The following is a 20,108-nucleotide window of genomic DNA, read 5'->3' as shown; positions in this document are numbered from 1 at the left end:
CCGGCAAGAGCCAGCCACCCCCGGGAGAGACGATGTGGAATTAGACCCCCTACAAGGCAACAGGTGGCTGTCCCCACACCCTCTCTGGGCCACCAGGCCGGTCAGAATTAAGTCACAGTGTAGCTGGGACAATCCTGGAGGAATGGGGCTGCGAGGCTCGGCCAAGCACGTATTGCCAAGCCCGGCGGGGCTGGGTTCTCAGGGTGCTCCTGGCACCGTGGTGACTCTTACCGTGAACAGATGGAGCAGCACCCCTGCCAGAGAGGGTACAGTCCCCAGGAGCTCAGATCCTCAGGAGTGAGGGGGTGGGTCACACTCCCAGGAAGGCCCCCAAGACCTGCAGAGGTGACAGGGAGGAGGGTGGAGGCTGGAGAGTGGAGGCAGGAGGGGCTGAGCCCCAGCTGAGGCCCCAGAACCAGCTGCAGCAGGGGCTCACCCACCTCCCTCCCTCTTCTATGTCTCCCCCAGGAAGTTGCTGGGGTACTCCTGGAGGAGCCCCCCACGTGTGAGGGAGGGAACTTGTGGGCACAAGGGGTGGGCCGTGGTCACACAGATCTCCCTTCAAAGGAGACTCACTGCCAAGCACAGGAGCGGCCAGCGGACTGCCCGGCTGCCACGAGAGGCTCAGGGTCTGCCTTGGATTTCACGGAGGTTGTGCCCTTCTCAGGGTGGCTCCAAGGCAGCCCCTGAGCAAGGCTGTGTTCCTAGGGCCTGGCCATTTCTGCCCACGTGGGACTCCTCACCTGGGCTCCAGAGCTCCTGCTCAGCAGGCAGGCTTCATCAGGTTCCAGCCCAACGTCCTCTTTCCGACTGCCTCTACTTTCCCCCTCACAGGTGCCCCCCCACCATAAACCCTTCTTACACTCACTCGTCTCAGTATCTGCTTCCTGGAGACCCTCCCACTTGGACTTTATGTGATGCCAAGCGCGACAGCCAGGGAGGACTGCTTTATCTGCTCAGCAAGTATGTTGGGAGGATGTGTACTAGCATGCTGGAGGCCAGGGCGTCCCCAACCTGCATCTGCACCTGGCTCTGCTAGGACGGTAGGTGCATTCCTTAACTGCCTCACCCTCGTTCTCCTGTCTGCAACATGGGAAGATTACATAGCCCCATCCAGAGCACTGCTTCAAACATCAGATGTGTACGTGCAAAAGGCTTAGCACGATGCCCAGAACACACTGTGAACTTCAGATGCGGTTCTTTTTCTCTGAGCACTCCTTCAAGGTGTTTGCTGCATGGGCCTTATTTTTCTCTGCAGAAATCAGAACGCACAGTCTGCGTTCTACAAGCATACCCTGTTTATTATGCTTTCCTTTATCGCTCTTCGCAGATATTGCACTTTTCAGGAACTGAAGTTTCGTGGGAATCCTGCGTTTAGCACATCTATCAGCACCATTTCGCCAACAGCATTATTTTAAAATTAAAGCATGCACATTGTTTTTTAGACATAATCCTATCACACACTTAACAGACTACAGTGTAAATGTAACTTTTATATGCACTGGGGAACCAAAACCAGTCACGACTCTCTTTATGGTGACATCTGCTTTATTGTGGTGGTCTGGAAGGGAACCCACACGATCTCTGAGGTCCGCCTGTATCAGGGCAGGGATGGTGACCACAGGCCTGAAGACCAGGAGCTGTAAGGTGTGGGGACTCGGGGCTAAAGGGCTGCGTCTCCTAAAAGGCGGGCTGCGCACACAGCCACCCCAGCGCAGCTTTCCCAGGAGCGGGTGGCCAGTCCCCTCCCAAGGCCTGTCATAAAAGAAAACCTCTATCTGCCCCGTTCATCTGAGCACGGAAGTCTGCCCCTTGGGCAACTGCTGACGGAGCACGCGGACACCTGGTGCTGAGGTGCTCATCTGAGCAGGGCAACGCCTTTCAGCCCCGAATGAAGGCACAGCCCCGCTGGGACATGGACACCCTGTCCCCAGATAGCATCCAGTGAGGACTGGCTCGCCTCACATGCTGGTGTGGGAATATAAAGATGTGCAGCCACTTTGGAAAACCGTCTGGTGGTTTCTCACGATGTTAAACATAGACTCACCATACGAGCAGGCAATTCTACTCCAAGGTACATACCAGGGGGATGAAAACAGACGTCCACACAGAGGCTCGTACAGTGTTTACAGAAGCTTTATTCATAGCAGCTGAAGGTGGAAACAACCCAAACGCCCATCGACTGACGTACTTGTAAGCACCAGCACACAACCCGAGATTACTCAGCTGCTGAAAGGAACGAAGTACTCGCACCTGCTGCAACCTGGGTGAGCCTTGAGAACAGTTATAAACGTGTGCACAGCAGAGAAGCCAGTCACGGGAGACCACACAGTGTCTCCTGGGTGGGAAATGTCCAGAACGGTCAAAGCCACAGTGTCTGCCTGGGCCTTGGGGGACAGGGCAGTGGGGAGTGACCACTAATGGCTATCGGGTTTGGGGCTGTGGTTGGAATGTTCTGGAATTACACAGTGGTGACGGCTGCACAACTCTGTGACAATACTACACACCACTGAACCGAACACCGTAAATGGGTGAATATTATGGTATGTAAATAACACCTCAATTATGTTGCTAAACAAATAAATGAATGAATAAGCGTGAGTTCAGTCCCACCCAGCATGGAGAGAGATCAGACTCCGGACGGCTGGCCCCGAGGTTCCAGGGAGTGTGGTACACACCATTTGTGAAAACACTTCCCCGAGCCCAGGGAGACTCCCAAGGCAAATGTGGTTCCCGTGTTTGCTGCTTGGGAAAGACAAACACACGCTCGTGGACGTCTGCGAGTGCTTGTGCGAGCGACATGGGCCGTGGGAGTGGGGTTCTGGCGCCGTCCGCCCCATCCAACTGCTGGAACCTCCTGGAAAATCTGGAAGCCGCTCTGGACTGAGGCGTCTTCCTGGAGGAGAGCCCCCGGCTCACACACAGCCCCTTCCGCCACACACGCCCCCACCAGCCCCGGGTCCTCGCAGCACGGCAAGTGTCTGCCTCGGTGCCCAGGCTCCCGTGACTTCTTGCCCCCGAGGCGTTGCATTCAGCGGGGTCAGGACAGCCACGGGAGGGAAGGCACACGGGGTTCCCAGGGTGGACCTTCACACGAGGGAAAACACCCACATGCCCGGCAGGATGCTTTGCATCCCCATGCCAGCCTCTGCCAGGTGAGAACGTCAGCACGCAGATGAGCGGCCCTCACGGTGCCTCCCGAGCACTGCCAAGTGACCGCAGGCTTTGGGAGTGCTGGACTGTCTCCACCACTTAAATACTCATTTCTTTGGCTGCACCACATCTTCATTGCCGCATGCGGGCTCCTAGTTGCGACATGCAGGCTCTAGTTCCCTGACCAGGGATTGAACCCGGGCTCCCTGCATGGGAGCGTGGAGTCGTAACCACTGGACCACCAGAGAAGTCCCCCACTTCTTTATTTACACGACTTCATTCCTGGGGCCGTGGCTCTGCTAGGCCGGTGCTCGTGTACCATCAGGCAGGTGCAAAGACAAGTGCCCAGCCCTGGAGCTGACCCGGAGTTCACATCCTAGGACGCCCCCCAGGCAGGCCTTTGGTTACTGGGGCAACTCCCTGGGATGCATCCTGCATCCTCTGCGTGGGGTCAAGAGAGCACAAGATGAAGGAGCTCTCCCCTGAGGGCCCAGCCTGCACCTGGGGCGCCTGCACACCGTGCCTTCCTTGAGTGAGGAAACGGCACCTGGTCTCTCCCCCGGAGCTAAGCAGGAAGCACCATGAGGCAGGATGTCCCGGTCAGTGGCCTGAGACTCAGACTGGAATCCCAGGTTGGCCACTCACTGGCCGTGTGACCCTGGCCGAGGCCGGTCTCCTCACCATTAGGCCCTGGCGGGGGGCAGGGGGGCGCGCCACCCTGACCGCTAACAGCCTGTGTGCGTCGTGGGGGCCTGTGCCTCTGTGCAGGGCATCTGTTCTCTGTGTCTCTCGGCCTGTCTGTGTGGCCACAGTCCACCCAGGCTGACCCAAGCCCCTGCTGGAGGCCAAGGGTTGCGGGGTCCCCAGCTCTGCTGCACACATGCTCCAGCGCGTGTCCGCTGGCCCTCAGAGCTGCCTTCTGTTCCTAAATATAAGCAGCCCTGGCTGTGCGGGAGGTGTGCTCAGGGGACACAGGGGACCCTACAGTCCCCTTCCCACTGCCCACACCCTTCTTCCGACCTCCCCTCGGGAACCACCAGGAGGCACGGGGAGGGCGGCTGGCTTGGAGTGCTGGCCGCCCCGCCGCAGGCTCTCTCACAGCACCCTTCCAGCTGAGCCAAACGAAGACGATGGGTTCTAGCACGGAGGCTGGTGCAGAAGCTCTCAGGCTGCGGGGGCAGGTCACCCTGAGATGCTGGCCTCCCCGTCACCATGGCTGTTGGTACCCTGCCCCAGAAGAAGCTGGGCAGGAGGAGACACCCAGGGCACACAGCAGGCGTGCGGCAGGAGGAACCAGGCGGGGCCCCCACCTGCTCTGCCTCTGGGCAGTTTCCTTCCCCTCTTTGAAATCTGTCTTCCTCCCACCCCTGCTTTCAGCAGCACCGCTGCCGGCCTGGGTGGGGGGAGCAGAACCCTCACCACTCACCCTCCGGCCTGGACAGCTCTCCTCCCCTAAATGAGGCGGCGAGGGAGCCCAGGCAGAAGGAAGGGGGGGCGTTGTGGGATGGGTGAAGGTGGGCCCAGCTGGTGATGCCGAGGGCCTGGGGACCTCAGCCCTCCCTGCGTGTGTGGCGGGCCCTGGTCCCTGGCCACCTTTCTGTTACCCTGTACATGCCAGCAAACGGTGGTGACCCAGGATCAGGTGTCACCAGGGTCCCTCCCGCGTGCCGGCCCGGCGCCAAGAGCTTCACTTACACTTTCCACCCTCACCGCATGAGGTGCAAGCTGGTCCCCATTTTTCCTGCTAGAAAGCTGAAGTCAGGGAGGTTAGGAGAGGCACAGCCAGGAGGCTCTGGGGCCAGGATCCCAGCCAGGTCTGCCTGACCGGACCCGCGTGGTGAGGGTGGCTGTGGGGTCCCAGGAATGTGCCCCCGAACCTGTTCCTGAGCTCTTGAAACCCTCAGTATTGAGAGGCTTAACTGTCACCAGGAGAGGAAAGCCAACCAGCCTGGTCATCTTCCCATTTGCAGGACGTTTTCTAAGCGTTTTCTCTCTGTATTTCGGAAGTGCCGCCACGTTAGGATCCGACACTAGCGGACCGAACATCCGGGGCTGCCAGACTCCCATCAGCTCTGCTCACCTCTCCCACCCAGCTGGACTTGGAAAGGCGGGCCAAGGCTGCTCAGCTGGGTCTGCGTCCTAACACACTGCTGTTTACTCCCCACAGCACACCTCATCCCCAGAAGGCTCAGGTGGGTGGGTGGGTGACCGGCGGGGGAGAGGAAAGGAGGGGGGAGGGGGACGAGAGGGAGATGGAAGAGGAAAAAGAGGTGAAGGGAAAGGGGGGGGGGTCCAAAGATGCATGAACCTCAACCCACTGATGCTCACGGAGCCTCCAGGGAAACAGCCCTGCAGGCACCAGGGAAGGGGATGGATTCCCACTGGATTCACAGAGCGCACAGATCTCAGGGCGGTGGGGGGGCATTCCTGGCTGCGCAGGACCAATCCTGCTCTTGTCTTTACTCCCTGACCGCAGAGGCCCTGAACACACCTACCCTGGGCCTCCCAGCCCCTTGACCTGCCTGGAAGGCTCCTAGTATGAGTCACCTTCAAAGCCAGCCCTGTCCTCATCATCCAGCCTAACTGTAAGCCCTCAGCTCCCTCCTGGCTTCTCGTTCTCTCTGGGCAGGGCTCCCTCCCAGTGGATTGGACATCTGCCCCCTTGTGCGGCAGGTCCTGAAGGAGAGGAGGGACACAGCCCCTGCATCAGACCCCAGACTCGATTTCTGCTTTATCTGTGACCACCAATCTATTACTGACGTCTTTGAATCAACTCACCTGTTTTGTTTTGCTCCTACGAAGCAACGATACCTGTGAGATCAGTGGCCGGGCCCATCATTCTTTCTCAGGTGCACATCAGAGTCACAAAGTGGCTTTCCATGACAACGTTCCCCTCACCTGCTGCAGGAATATGCCCCTTCACACCCGTCCTTAATGAAAGACGCTGTTCTCCAAACACACAGGGTTTAGTACATAGCTCGTGGGTGCAGTGGAAACCTGGCCAGCTGCTTCTGTGATCCTCTGCAGGGCCCCCTGTCTCCCATGCACTGGCCCCCAGGGCCTCTCGAAAGCTCATCACAGGCATTCTCTCCTGGGGTCCTCGCATCCACCAGTGAAATAGGCAGGACAGCTGTCCTCTCATTCTGGCAAAAGAAGAAACTGAGGCAGGGAGTCCAACCTGCCCAGGGTTTTCCAGCTTCTCAGCTCCTCTCTACATCCGCGTGCTCAGGAATCTAAGGCTTGGTGATGACTGAGCGGGTGGGCACTGCAGACAGCTGTTTAGGGTGGAGGTGCTGGAGGCGTGTGTCCTTGCCTGGAAAAGAGACCCCACTAATGGACTCCCAGACCAAGTTTAGGCCCCACACAACTGCTCCCCCTCCCAGACCTTTCGCAAGCGCCCTCCACGTTGGGCAGGACACCAAGGAATGAATAGCAGGGCCAGCCTTCCTGGACCCGTGCACCACGTATATTTTTAGCCTCTGTCCTGCCCAGTCATTTGCAGTGACCGCTGCCCTCAGGGAACTACCCAGCTGAACACCTGGGGGCCTGGTGGCTCTCAGAGGTCTCCGGGAACTGCCCCCTGCCCTGATCCTGGAGCTCAGGATCCAGCTCCCCCCCTCCAAGGTAGAATCAGCTCCTGTTGGTGAGAACGCATCCCCACCTGCAGCACGCACGGAAGATTGTGGTGAGAGGTGTGAGGCACAGAGCCTGTGACCTTGGGCAAGTCACGTTCCGGTACCTGGGAAGTGGGGGGAGGAGGACCTCAGCTGGGCAGGGGGACCACCCGGCCAGATGGTCGCTGAGGTGCTCAGGAGACCCGGGGTGGCGCCCACTTTGCACAAGTGCACCCTGGGGGAGGCCATGTTGTGCGAAGGGAGAGTCCTGTCTCAGGTCTAAGGGCAGGATGCCCCCATGCCTGGAGGCCTCTCTTACTGGAGCTGGGCTAACCCTGGGGCCGCACTGTCCACCATCTCCTCACCCGTGCAATTCTCCAGGAGCAGAGAAGCACAGGGAAATCTTGGCATATAAATTTTGAAGACTTCTCCATCTTCTCTTTTGCTTCTTCTGTGCTCCCTTTTCTCCAACCCAGTACTCATTCTCTTACTGTTGCCGGGTGCTGGTGGCACTGGGCGGGGAGGCTCGCAAAGAGCAGGAGTCTGCGGGGTCTGCAACTTGCCTGCGGGGCAACTGTCCTGTGCTGGGTCTCCGTGCCCTCAGTGCCCTGCGTAAAGCGGGGAGTCAGAGTCTGCGTGCACGTCGTGGTAAGGCATTCTCTGCAGCAGCTTTCACTTTTTCATCTGGCACTTATGGCAAGAAACACCCTTCACATCTTGATCAAGTGCCCACCTACATGCGCCTAAGTGAAATAAACGCTTCACTCCCGCTGTGTGAGACGCTCGCTGTCTCCTTCTGATTCATTTTTAGAAAATGCTGGTACGTCGTTTTCAGGACCCAGTACTGGTCCCTGATCTGAGGTCGAGAGAGGGACACACAAAGCACACGGGACCATAACCACCAATCGAGCAGAGGGCTGGGCCGGGAAGAGGGGTCCGGCGAGCAGGAGGGGCGGCCCGCCCCTCCCCTCCGCGGCGAGGCGGCGAGCGGGCCGGGTGGGGCGCGGCTCCAGGCCCTGCCTGCGGGCTGGGGTTTATCTGAGGGGGCGGAGCGCCGCCGCGGTGGGGGGGCCGGAGCAAAGCAGCAGACGCGCCCAGCACCGGACACTCGGCGGCCGACGCGCCGGAAGCGCTCGGCACCGGCTGTCACCGCGGCGCCCGGCGCGCGGCGGGCGGCCCCGCCTTCCCCCCCGGCCCCGCCTGCGCCCCGCGGGCAGGGACCCCGGCCCCCCCCGCCGCTGCCCCGGGGAGGGACCCTCCCCCAGCCCTCGCCCCCGGGGAAGGGAGGAGGTGGGGCACACCCCGGCCTTCCGGCCCAGAGCCGGGGAAGAGCCGGCGGGCACGCGGCTGCAAAGGGGACACCGAGACCGCGGATCGCGGCCCACAGGCTCCCCGCCCCCGGGTCGCTACACAGCCGGCACGCGCGGCGGGCGGAGCCTGGCGCCCCGCCCCCTGCCCCACACGTGCGCCCCTCCCCTCCCGCGCACGCGCGCTCCCCCCCGGCCGATTCCCACCCCTCCCTAGGCCCGCCCGCCGGGTCTCGTGCTCCCACCCCGCGCGGGGCCCGCCGGGAGTCAGCCGAGAAGTGGGGCGGAGAGCCGGGGAGAGCGGCGGCGCCCGCTGCGCAGGCGCGGGGCGCGGGCCCTCCCCCAGGCCGGCGGCGCGGCCATATTTAAAGGGTGGCCGGCGAGGCGAGCCAATGGGCGGCGAGCGTGCGGGGGCGGGGCGTGGCGGCACAAGCCCCGGATGTGGCTGCTGCGGCCCCTCCTCCCCCGCGCTCCCCTCGCAGCCCCCGGCCGCGCGCCGCCGCTCGCTCGCTGGTCCCCGCGCAGGCCCTCCGGCGGCGGCGAGGCGGCGCCGAGGCGGAGGAGCGGGCGGCGAGGCGACCGCGCGGAGGCGAGCGGGCGAGGCCCGGCCGGGTGGCCGCCGCCATGAGCGGCTCCTCGGGCACCCCGTACCTGGGCAGCAAGATCAGCCTCATCTCCAAGGCGCAGATCCGCTACGAGGGCATCCTCTACACCATCGACACGGACAACTCCACCGTGGCGCTCGCCAAAGGTAGCGCCCCGCGGCCGCCGCCCAGCCCCGGGGCGCCGCCACCGCCGGCCCGCGCCCCCCGCGGCGTCCCGGGCCTCCGCGCCGCTCCCGCCGCCGCGCTCCGGGGCCCGGCCTGCACAATGGGCCCCGCGGGCGCCGGCGGCGGCGTGGCTGTGCGCGGCCGGCCCGCCCGGGGTGGGGGTGGGGGGGGCGGGTCCCGCTCCCGCGGCGGCCCCCCCCCCCCCGTGGCGCTCCCCCCCGGTGGCCTAGCCCCCCTCGGCCGGTGGGGGGTCGGCGTAGCTGGGCGGTCTCCCCCCCACCTGCCCGCGGGCGGAGGGGCAGCTGGCGCCCAGAACCCGGTCCCTGCGGGGGAGGGCTGGGGCCGGGGGGCGAGAAAACGCGACTCCTGCAAGCCCTTCTGGAACCTATTAAGCAGCTGGGGCCTCGAGCCTGAACAAACACCACGTCTTAATGGCTCCTCCTGCCAGGGCAGGGGCGTCGGTGGGCGGCTCGGTGCCCCCATTTAAAGCGTCTGGCGACGCTTAATTCAGCCGCTCGGCCTGCGGGTTCCCCCTTTTGCGCCAGACCCCTCCCTGCGGGCGCTGGAACCACACCGAGTCCCCGCGAGGCTGAGGGAGAGGCGGCGGTGCTGCGGCTCTGCCGGAGCCCAGCGTCTCTGCGGGGCGTGTGGAGGCCGGAGGTGCCCCGAAGTTTCTTTGTCTGCATCCTCCAGGAAGATGGCTGGTGTCCTTCCCCTGCCTCTTAGCAGCGCTGAGTGCAGCCAGTCTGCAGAAACCCAGTCTCTTTGATTGGTCGTGTTAGGCTGGAGACAGTGCGCTGGGCTTTTAGGGGTCAAGGCACAGCTTACATGCTCCTGTGTTAGAGGAAGCCCCCGGTCCCCAGGTCGCAGTCAGTTCCCAGCTCTGGGAATAGCTGCTTTTAAAGCCTGGTATTGAAGTTTTCGGGTAGAGGCGTTGCTCCGGGAGATGGTTTAGAAGTACTATAAGATTATGTGGCCACTTGTCCTCTTGGCTTTTGACTACACTTGGCCTGAGACCCTGGTGGGAAAAACTGAGGCCCAGAGGAGTCCATGGTCCTCAGCAGTAGTTGTGCTCAGATTAGATGGAGGCTACCTCGACTCAGCTCTGCCTCGGAGACCTAGGAAGGAGACACTTGCTTTGGCTTCTTGAACCCTGCCGGTGGGGGTTCATACCCTAGGAAATCCCTCCGGGAGACACAGCCGCTCGTGGTGTAGGTCCACGTTCTGAGCCCCCTTCTCCTTTTGTTTCTTTACCAGCTCATCCCAGGCTGACTGTGGGCAGAAGGGTGGGGATAACACCCAACCTGCTGGCTTTTCTCAGAAGAAAACAGACTCCCCCGGGGTGACGTGTTGTAAGGTTTCTGTCAAAAAGCAGCTTTGGGGCTGGTTAATCTGCTAAGTCAGATGTGAACAGGGGGTTGTGCAAAGCCAGTGTTGTTGCGCGAGAGCGCGGGTCTTCTGTGTTTGGAAGTGAGGATGCTGAGCTTCATGAGACTGTCAGGCTCTGAGTCGTTCGTTGCTGTCTTTGTGACCTAGAACTTTTTGGAGCTTTGCCAGCTGGGGTCTTGTAGGTATTGTCCATTAATGGGCGGGATGTGGAGACCAGGTGCTGCGGATGGCTCCTACAAGGGGAGTGATTGGACGCACTTGGTTGAGGACGACCACTTAACCCTTCTTTTTCTCAACCCCTAAGTGAGGTCCTTTGGTACTGAAGACCGTCCCACAGATAGGCCTGCCCCCCCTAGAGAGGAGATTTATGAGTACATCATCTTCCGGGGAAGTGATATCAAAGATATTACTGTGTGTGAACCTCCGAAAGCTCAGCACGCGCTCCCGCAGGACCCTGCTATCGTTCAAGTAAGTGCTCCGCTCCGTTGCTGCCGTGGGCCTTGTTTCTTAAGGGGCTGGTTTCCAAATGGAACTTGGTGTCGTCTGGCCAGAGTGCTCAACTCGAGGAATAGCCTTTTCACGAAAAGTAGTTTAATTTTTGTGTAGGCTGTTGGCATTCAGTAGGAGGTCTTAACTCCTGCAGCGTGCATAGGCTGTGCGGTAGAGTGAGGCTGGCCCAGTGTGTTTGGGCGGGGAGGGGTAGCGTTGCCTGCACCTGGGGTGCTTGGGGAATGGGCTTTGTCCTTGGTGTTGGGTGGAGTGAGCCTGTAGCCCCACTGGCATGCTGTGAGTGGGAAAGGTGCTAGTAGGGACTTGGGACAGCAGGGCTTGTTCTCCCAACACTGTCCAGATGTTAAATGCTGTGCTGTGGGACGCTGAACTTGCAGGTCTCCCGCCACGTGCCTGTCTGCTGTGTTGTGGTGTATTTTGCCCAGGATTACTAGGGAGCCCAGGGTAATATCTTCTGGACCTGGAAATTTCAGTGTCCACTGGCTCTCCTCGGGTTCACACTGCAGGAGGCTCTGGGACTGAGCCTGCTCCCTGAGAGGTGGGAGCGTGCGCGCCGGGCTGTGGGGGCCCGCGGAGAAGCCCCAGGCCAGACTTCTGAAGGTTTGGAGTGAGGGGCTTTAGGAGCTTCAGAAGAGGAAAGTGCCTGTGCCAGGCCTTGAGGGGCAGAGGGGCCTTGAGGGAGCACAGGCGCCAGGTGTTGAAGGTGCGGAGCCGGGGAGAAGACGCGTGGAGCTAGTTCCTCAGCTGCACCGCTGTGCCCTGCGTGGTGGGGGCAGGGCCAAGTCGAGGATGCCATCCTGGCCCCCTGACAGAGCCTGGACTCCCTGAGGGCGGGCGGTGGGGGGCCATAGAGGGGTTCATTGGGTTAAAATTGCCTGGACTGGTGGAGCTGGGGATGAAATGTGGAAAAGGCAGCTTTGAGCTCCCGCAGGCCATCCTGGCAGCCCGTGGGCCCCTCGTGCCGCCTCAGCCTCCGGCCTCCCCCGTCTGCACGGTGCTCTCCAGGCAGGTGACAGGAGGGCCTTGCACTGCTCTCACCTGTGTGTCTCCTTGCTCAGTCTTCCCTGGGCTCGGGCTCGGCCTCCTCCTTCCAGCCACACGTGCCTTACAGCCCCTTCCGAGGGATGCCGCCCTACAGCCAGCTGGCCGCCAGCTCCCTGCTTAGCCAGCAGTATGCCGCTTCCTTGGGTTTAGGTGAGTAACCTTTTTCTACCTGGTAAGCTGCCTGTGCTGTGACATCCAGGAGGCGGGGCCACAGACCCTGGTGGTGCGGATGCTGTGTTCTTGCCCTGTTCAGCCTGTAGGGCACACCGAGTACCTGCCTCAGTGTGCCTTCAACTAGTTAGAATGCTTAGTAATTCCTCAGTTGAGGGAAAGAGGCACCACTATGAGTTTTGGAACAGATGAATCAAATGAAAATTCATTTAAGACATCAGCCTGTGTCTGGGTGGAAGTTGTGGTATGTCTGCTTCAAATAAGAAATAAGTGATGTGTAATTACAGATGAGTTCTAACTGCTTGCACGTTTGTCAGCCTATAAATATAAAAGTTAAATGCAACACCCACCTGTTCTTTCCTTTTACCATTCTCCTGTCAGTGCTTTGCTCAAACATTACGTTTCCCCCAAGGGTGAGTAAGATTCTCCTACATGTGTAGAGTGAGAGTCACCCTGGCCATAGGTTTGCCGTGTACTCAGATAACCACGGAGTTAGCTCATATGCGTCACGTGCTCCTAATAGAAGAACCCTGATATCTTGATTGCTGTTCCTGGGGTGCAGGAGCCCTTCTCAGCCTGGCTTCCCAATTCTAGATGAGGCTTGTGTGAGCAAAGTATCCTATGAGAAATGGCTTGGCTCTTTCCAAGCCTGCTATACACAAGACGAGTTTCTCGTTACTTATTGGTATGCTTTCTTTTTTGCTCTTTTCTCCTTTATCTTCTTTTAGAAAAGTTGGTAAGCCCTCCAGCCTCAGCCGCGGCTTCCAGCCCTAGTTCTTCTCCATCTCCACAACCTGTTTCAGAGCTTGACATGTCCTCAGAGCCACATCAGCTCACTTCCAAGGGTAACAGCAGTTTTGGAGAACTGCATGCTGTCTTGCGAGCCATCCTGAGAGCGAGGGGTAAACCAGTAGACCAGAGGGACAGCAGCTGTAGCAGATAATTTGCCGAGCCTACGGATCAGTTACACCGCTACTGTGTGGTTCTGCACGTAGTCCTGAACTGGGGGAGTTATGAACTCCCCCGTTTTAAAGAGGGGGTTAGAAAGAACCAGCAACACACTCTGCTCACTCTTCCTGGGTCCAAGCTCTGTTTTGACCTGTACTGTGATTAGCACGCATGGGAAACGTCCCTCTGCCCAGAAGGCCACTTCCTGGGGTTTCTGCTGGTCCTAGACGCACTGTAGGTTGCTGGGTGAGACGGCAGGCCAGTCCCCCAGGTAACAGGCATGCTGCTGGAGGATCTGTGTGGCACTTCCTCACCATCCAGGGCGTTCAGAATCGGGGGCCTCGGGTGTCTTTCTAAAATGAAGCACCATGAAAACTGGGTGGCTAGCCCGAGCTGTCGCCCAGGTGAGCAGTGGGCCTGATGACCGGCTTAGTGATGCTGGTTTGTCCCACCTGTCTGCCGGGCGCCCGCAGCTGTGGGGGGGCTCTTGCCCTCTGCGGGCCTTCTCCTTTCACCGGAAGTCTGTGTGCGCTGTGTGCACCGCGATGACCCCTGGCTCACAGCTCCTGTCAGTCTGTTACTTTGCATGTGCTGCTTTCCTGCATGGACGCCAGCGGATCTGAGTTACAGCAGTAGTGATGGCTTTTCCCCACTTAAACGTTGCACAGGATACTTCATTGTTCTTAGGACCGTTTACATAAAACTGCTTTTAGGGCAAGATAGTTTAACAGGTATGTTTTTATGAAAAGAAGATGAGCCCAAGGTTCTCGCCCAATCCAGTTAGAGTGTGCAGGAAGCAGCTGTGTCTTGCTCAAGGAAGGCCACAGACCAGAGAGAGTGGTCTGGGTTAATTAATGCCCATCAAAGAGGACACTTAGAAGTACCAGTGTGGGGACTTTGTTGATGGTCCAGCACTTAAGACTCCGTGCTTCCAGTGCAGGAAGTGCGGGTTTGATCCCTGGTCGGGAAACGAAGATCCTGCATGCTGTGCAGCCGAAAAAAAAAAAAAAATACCAGTATGTAGGGCCTACCCTCTGAGGACTTTTGATCTGGGTATGAGGAGTTTGTCACAGTAGTTTCTGTTCTGTCTTTTTAAAAAAAGGTAGAATATCCAGTTTTCACTTGTGTTGGGCTGCTCCTCTGGTAATAGTTACTCCATGGTTAGGGCTCATTTTTTCTGTCTCAAAAGTCTGTGCACCTCCACCCAGTCTGAAGTTGTCCTGTTGAACCAGTGCCCACAGGAGCGAGGGAGGGGAGGAGACAGCCTGACGCGTGTGGCACATCCTTTGCTGTCCTCACCTCGCAGCAGAGGCGCATCTCGTGAGCGGGGACCTCCACGTGGCGAGGCTGGATTCTGGGCTCTCTCTGCTGTGCTCAGGCCCAGGGGTGCCGTGTGGTGGGAACAGACTCAGTGCAGTGCCGTCTCTGAGGGCAGCCTGGGAACCCTTCTTTCTCAGGATGAGCCCTCACCCAGAGGAGTGCAGGCCATTGTATCTCTGTAGTCAGCGCTCATCACGTCATCCTTTTCGGTTTTATTGTGCCTTAAGCAAAAACGACAGTGTTCTAGAATTTTAACTTCAAAGGCTGACCACTGCCTTTTGTGGACGATGCCAGCCTGGGATGGTTCTTGTCCAGCATGGCCCAGAGCGAAACACATTCTCAGACCGTGAACTCACCGGCGTCTCGGGACTGTCGCGCCCCCTCGGGGTTAGAGCTTGTGTGGTTTTGGGGAAGCTTCTCCTAACTGCTTGAGAGGTGCTGCCCCGTGCTGGGTGTTTTTCCCTCCTCAGGACGCCCTAACTGGGGAGCCTGCTGGCTTTTTTGCTGCCTGGGCTAGACGCAGAGGGGCTGGTGCCGGGTGGGGGGCTTTGCCTGGGTTTGGCAGACTCTCTAGGCGGTGGCCTTCCTCTCCTGCCTCACGCGCCCGCTGGAAGAGAAGTGTGGGGGGTGGGGAGGGGGCTGAGCCTCTCTCCTTTACTCCATTTTTAAACCTCCTTCTCCTCAACTCAGGAGCTGTCTTTCCATCTGTCTCAGTCGGCAAGAGCCCCATGGTGGAGCAGGCCGTCCAGACTGGTTCTCTTGATAACCTGAACACCAAGAAGCTGTTACCTGGCAAGAGCACTGTGGGGATGCAGCTTAATGGGCGCCCGGCCCCACCGGGCAGCAAGACCGCCAGCGGTACTTAAACACTCAGTCCCTGGGGTTTGTTCGTGTTCTCCGTGTCACAGCGCTTCCCGGGGTTCTTTTTTTCTTTTTCTTCTTCTTCTTTAATTAGATGCCCCCGCCCCCTTGCAAGCCCTGTAGGCTCTTGCAGGGCAGGCTCTTGTCGCATGTCCCCCTGGTGGCACCGCCCCCCTCCCATCGCTGGGCTTGGCTTTTGCAGGCGGCTTGCCTTACTCTTCCCTTTTGCGCCTTAGATGTCGTTCAGCCGGCAGCTGTGCAAACTCAAGGGCAGGTGAATGACGAGAACAGAAGACCTCAGAGGCGGCGATCAGGTAACAGCTGCTGCCGCTTGAGTTCTGGGGAGCTGAGAACCTCGCAGGCGCTCTCTGCTTACCGCTGCTGCCTGCTTCTCCGTGGGTGGCGGTCTCAGGGACTGGGCTCGGTGGCGGCTTCGGCGTGCTCTGTCCCCGCTTCCGTCTTCTGTCTCACGCTGAGTACTGTCGGGCTAGGGCCTTACCAGCCAGGGCATCCTCTTCTCCTCACAGGGAACAGACGAACAAGGAATCGCTCCAGAGGGCAGAGCCGTCCAACTAACGTCAAGGAAAACACAATCAAGTTTGAAGGCGACTTTGATTTTGAGAGTGCAAACGCCCAGTTCAACCGAGAGGAGCTGGACAAAGAATTTAAGAAGAAACTGAATTTTAAAGGTCTGAAAATTTGCCCCACCCAGGAGAGTCGATAGAGGGGGCCAAGGAAAGACAGCTGGGGGTGCGGGCGGCAGGGATGGTGGTCCGTGGGGAAACCGTGCCGTCCAAGGAATTCCCAGAATGGAGAGGAGACTGGGGGGAGGACTGTGCTCCTTTGGGGGATGAGGAGCAGAGTGCAGGGCCCAGGGGTGGACGAGGCCAGCCGTGCGGAGTGAGAAGAGCTTTCCACTGGGCACAGAACACTCGTGGGCATTTCCCCGAGGCCTGAAGACACCGCTGTGTGGCCCAGTGAGGACCTGGCGTGGTGGAAGTGCTTTGTTTGCCCCTTGGCATCTCAGTGCCCTGCTTCTGTGCAGATGACAAAGCTGAGAAAGGGGAGGACAAGGACCTGGCGGTGGTGACCCAGAGTGACGAGGCCCCTGCAGAGGAGGACCACCTGGGACCCAACTGCTATTACGACAAATCCAAGTCCTTCTTTGACAACATCTCCTCTGAACTCAAGACCAGGTCAGGGGGCTGAGGGGCTGGGCAAGGCCCTGGGGGAGCTGGTGGGAAGATATTTTGCCGCAAACCCTGAGATTGGGGTGTGCTCTCTTGGAGACCAAACCCAGACCTTAAGTTCAAGGCGAATCTCTTGGGCTCCTATTCACATTTTTACCACAACAGATACATGCATCCCAGTGGCACCAGCAGTAGGTGGTGGTGTGGGAAGCCCTGACAGTCACAGGCACCTGAGGGGTCTGACCCAGGCCCAGGCCCCTCTGTGTTCAGCTACCCCTTCCTCATCGAGGTGGGGCTGGACCGCCCTCCCCCACTGGTACAGAATTGAGCGCGTTGATGTTGTGTACCACCTTGCCTGGGCCTGCATGTTGGTTTGACCCTGGTGGCCTGAGGCCCTTGCTACCTGATGCAGTTGGAGGGAGTGTCCATGGTATCCTCTCACCTGACTGCTTGAGGCCCGGGACGCTGTCACGAGCTTTGTTTTGAGCACTCAACAGCTGGTCCCCAGATGTTGCCCAGGAACAAGCTAGGCAGTGAAGGACGTGTGCAGGACGGGCCTGGGGCGGAGACTCGGATCGGTTCATTCTCGAGCGGAGTAGCAGACGTGCTGCAGGGCACTGGGGGTGCAGCGGAAAGCAAGCCAGCCAGCCCCTCCGCCCCTGCCCTTTACACCCTGGCAGGGGAAGAGACCGGGAAAAAAATACACGCAGGAGATAAAACCCAGTGGTGAGGTGGGCGGGGCGCCTGGAGCGCAGTCTCGGGTGGGGTCGGGAGCCAGTGTGTGGGTGCACGCGGGCCGGTGCACATGGGCGGCGGCGGTGGAGCCAGTGTGGGGGTCGGGGTCGGGGAGGAGTGATGGAGACGGGACGGTCCCTGCTGGCTTTGCAGGTCACCGTGATGACTGGCTTTTATTCTGAGCACCGTCGGGAGAGCAGTGCTTTCTGGGGTTTTATGGCTGCTTTGTGGGCAGAGGTGGGGCAGGTGTGGAAGCCAAGTGGTCGTGTTAGAGGTTTTAGGGTAGCGGGTGGTGATGGAGCAGGAGGACAGAGGCTTGGCTTCTGACCTGCCTTAAAGGTGGGCTGACGGGCTGTCGCCCGGGCAGCTGAAGAGTGCAGCTGCTGCTGCTTTGAGCGAGGAGGCCTGTGGGGGCAGCAGAGCAGGGCGCTGGGCTGGGTGTGTTGCGTGTGAGCTGCCTGTAAACAGCCCCATGGCTGCTCCGGGCACACGGCTGGACACGGGGTGGGGTGTCCTTGCTTGGGGAGCCTGCTCTGTGTAGCCTCGCCCCCTTCCCCATCTTGTGGAGACTTGTCTGGAGGGGTCCGTGATCTGCTCCAGGTCTCAGAGCCTGCACAGGCACTGGCCTAGCAAGCAGGGAGGGCTTCCTTTGTGGCTGGCTGGTGTCGCGTGCTGGCCATAGATGCCGCAGGTGTGAGACGTGTGTACTGATGAGCTCAGTCCACTGGGAGGCTGGGCTGGAGCCCCTGCAGTGTGGAGTCTCAGGCTCCAGGGTCCTGACTGGATTGCCCCCTTAAGGCTCCAGCAGTAAGTCACCATCCGTCTGTCCTCTCTCCCCCCCCAGGCTGTGTGAGGCTGGGGCCTGGCTCGGAAAGCCGTGAGGCAGTGCCCGCCACTGTTGGTGTCATGCTCCTTGTCTGTGGTTCAGTTCCAGGCGGACAACGTGGGCTGAAGAGAGGAAGCTCAACACGGAGACCTTTGGGGTGTCGGGAAGGTTTCTTCGTGGCCGTAGTTTCCGGGGTGGATTTCGAGGGGGCAGGGGCAACGGTGCAACCCGTCGTAACCCGACTTCCCACAGAGCTGGGACTGGAAGGGTGTAAGGAGGCGGCCGAAGGTGAGTGAGGGGAACCTCGGGATCCTTTAGTGGGAGGGCGTGCGGACGGGGCTCCCAGCTAGGAGAGGCCTCTTGAGGAAGAGTTTAGGAGCCGGTGAGCATCGGTATTGAGGCCCCTGACCCTGAGTGAGTCACCCAGGGGGCTCTCAGGGATGGAGGGACCCAGGCCCCGGGGTCGTCAGAGTGAGGGTCCGGGTGCAGGAGGGCTGGGTGCTTCCTACTCGGGTGTGGTCAGCGAGGAGAGGTGGTTACAACCGGGTCACGGCCCCAGCCTGGCCCGGCGCTGACCGCGAGTCTGCATGTTTAACTAGGTCGATGGTGACATGTGTGCCCCTTAGGGTCTGGGAGGGGAGTGGGCTGCAGGTGGGCCCTGGAGCTGCCTCCCACCCCCCCCCCCCACCCCCATGTGAACAAAAACGGGGACTTGGGTGCTGACAGGAAAGTCTGGGCAGCCCTGGCCTGCCGGCGAGGGGAGCAGCCCGTTCTTCTCTGGAGGCTGTGGTGCTGGGCCTGGGCTGGGGTGCTGCCTGGCGAGACGTGCCGGGTGCTCACCTGGGTCGTATCTTCTCGTAGGCTCTTGCCGGAGCAGTGCAGACGCCAGGCTGTGTCTACGAGGATGTTGGAAAACGCTGCACTTACTGGGGAGACGTGGTCACTTTGTTTACTGAGTTTGGAGAATTCCCATGCTACTACTTACGTTTGGGACTGAACTGAACTAGGGCGTGGTCGGAGTTACAACCACTTGTTTGGGGGAAGTGTGTATGGGAAACCTCTTTGAGGTATTTGGCCTATTTTTCCTTTTTAGTTGTACACAGCCTGATTTGAAGGTTTTGGTATTTCGCAGAAAGGTTTCTAGAACGAAAGCGTGATCCTCATGTTGTGACCTTTAAGGACAGCTTTGACTTTAGAGTGGAACCAAACCTCATTTGGCAAGTGTGCAGCCAAGCGTGTCTGTGTAACTTGCCTGGCTGCCGGCCTGGCACCCCCACTGTTGCGGGTGGGACCTGGGAGCCAGGTTTGGCCAGCACAGGGGCATGTGGGGGCAGGGGGTCTCAGGGCAGGGAAAGTGGGGTGTCCCATGGATCATGACATAGAAGCAAACCAGATGACCCTGACACCCCAAGCGACGACGTCAAGGTAGCAGGCTGGCGGGGGGGGGGGTGTCCTGGCGGTGCAGGAAGGGGGCCTGAACGGGAGCTGGGAGCTGTCGCTCGGAGTGTGGCTTCCACAGGAACTGCCGTTGGGGGTGAGCGCCCAGGACCAGCCCCTCTGAGGCGTCCCTGCCCTGCCAGTCCCTGCCCGGGCCAGTCAGTGTTGGAATCTGGCCGAACACCGTTTGGTGTTTCATCCACTTGGAAATGAGCCAGTCTTTTTTTTTTTTTTTTTGGCGAGGTCAGCTGACCGAGAGCATATTTCCTCTCAATTGTGAATAGTTCTGTTTTTGTTTTACTGGTGGGTGGAGGGAGGGTGGGGAATATAAATTTGTTGCATGAGCACATGGGTCAGACCTTCAGTAGCAGCATGCGGCCCTCTGCCTGACAGGGCATTGTGGTGAACATAAGCACCTTGGTAACTAAACCCCTTTCAATAGGTATAAAGGTTTTAGTTCTGTATTGATTAAGTTACTGTAAAAGCTTAGGTTTATTTTTGTAGGACTTAATGGCTAAGAATTAGAACATAGCAATGGGGCTGCTCTGTTGGAGTAATGGAAACTTGTAATTATAAATAAACAAGCAAACCTTTAAAAGTCTCCTCTGCTCTGAAAATAGTCCTGTTGACTCTGTTGCCCGAATTACATCACAGCTGACGAGCCTGGCCCAAGGTAGGCACCATGAGCTGCCCTCCTCACCGTAGGATGAGTGCTACTGCTTTCCGGATACTTTGCACACTAGTTTAAACCACCTGCTTCAGAAGTGGCCCCTTTGCTGCCTTAATGCTGCTTCCAAACTCCTCAGAACTTTCATGTTGTTGATGCCTTAGAA

General features: G+C 59.2%; 1 protein-coding gene across 6 annotated transcripts; it reads left to right on the top strand.

Moving 5' to 3' along the window:
• The first annotated feature begins 8,506 nt into the window (after positions 1–8,506).
• Positions 8,507–19,876, top strand: LSM14B (LSM family member 14B). Of its 6 annotated transcripts, none has more exons than XM_057703217.1 (10): positions 8,513–8,825; positions 10,538–10,701; positions 11,802–11,937; positions 12,687–12,803; positions 14,941–15,084; positions 15,324–15,401; positions 15,615–15,776; positions 16,133–16,283; positions 17,941–18,126; positions 18,700–19,876. In XM_057703217.1, the coding sequence occupies exons 1-9, from the start codon at positions 8,699–8,701 to the stop codon at positions 18,110–18,112; spliced, it is 1,251 nt and encodes a 416-aa protein (XP_057559200.1). In that variant the 5' UTR covers positions 8,513–8,698; the 3' UTR covers positions 18,113–18,126; positions 18,700–19,876. The 6 variants fall into 6 exon arrangements, with proteins under 6 accessions (XP_057559204.1, XP_057559200.1, XP_057559199.1 ...); XM_057703216.1 differs by having other exon boundaries at positions 8,514–8,825; positions 14,917–15,084; XM_057703221.1 differs by lacking the exon at positions 18,700–19,876 and having other exon boundaries at positions 8,507–8,825; positions 14,917–15,084; positions 17,857–17,985.
• Positions 19,877–20,108: the final 232 nt, after the last annotated feature.

Source organism: Hippopotamus amphibius, chromosome 12 (assembly GCF_030028045.1).
Source record: "Hippopotamus amphibius kiboko isolate mHipAmp2 chromosome 12, mHipAmp2.hap2, whole genome shotgun sequence".
Lineage (NCBI taxonomy): Eukaryota > Metazoa > Chordata > Mammalia > Artiodactyla > Hippopotamidae > Hippopotamus > Hippopotamus amphibius.
Note: the sequence above shows the minus strand (reverse complement) of the source record. Positions and strands in the feature narration are given on the sequence as shown.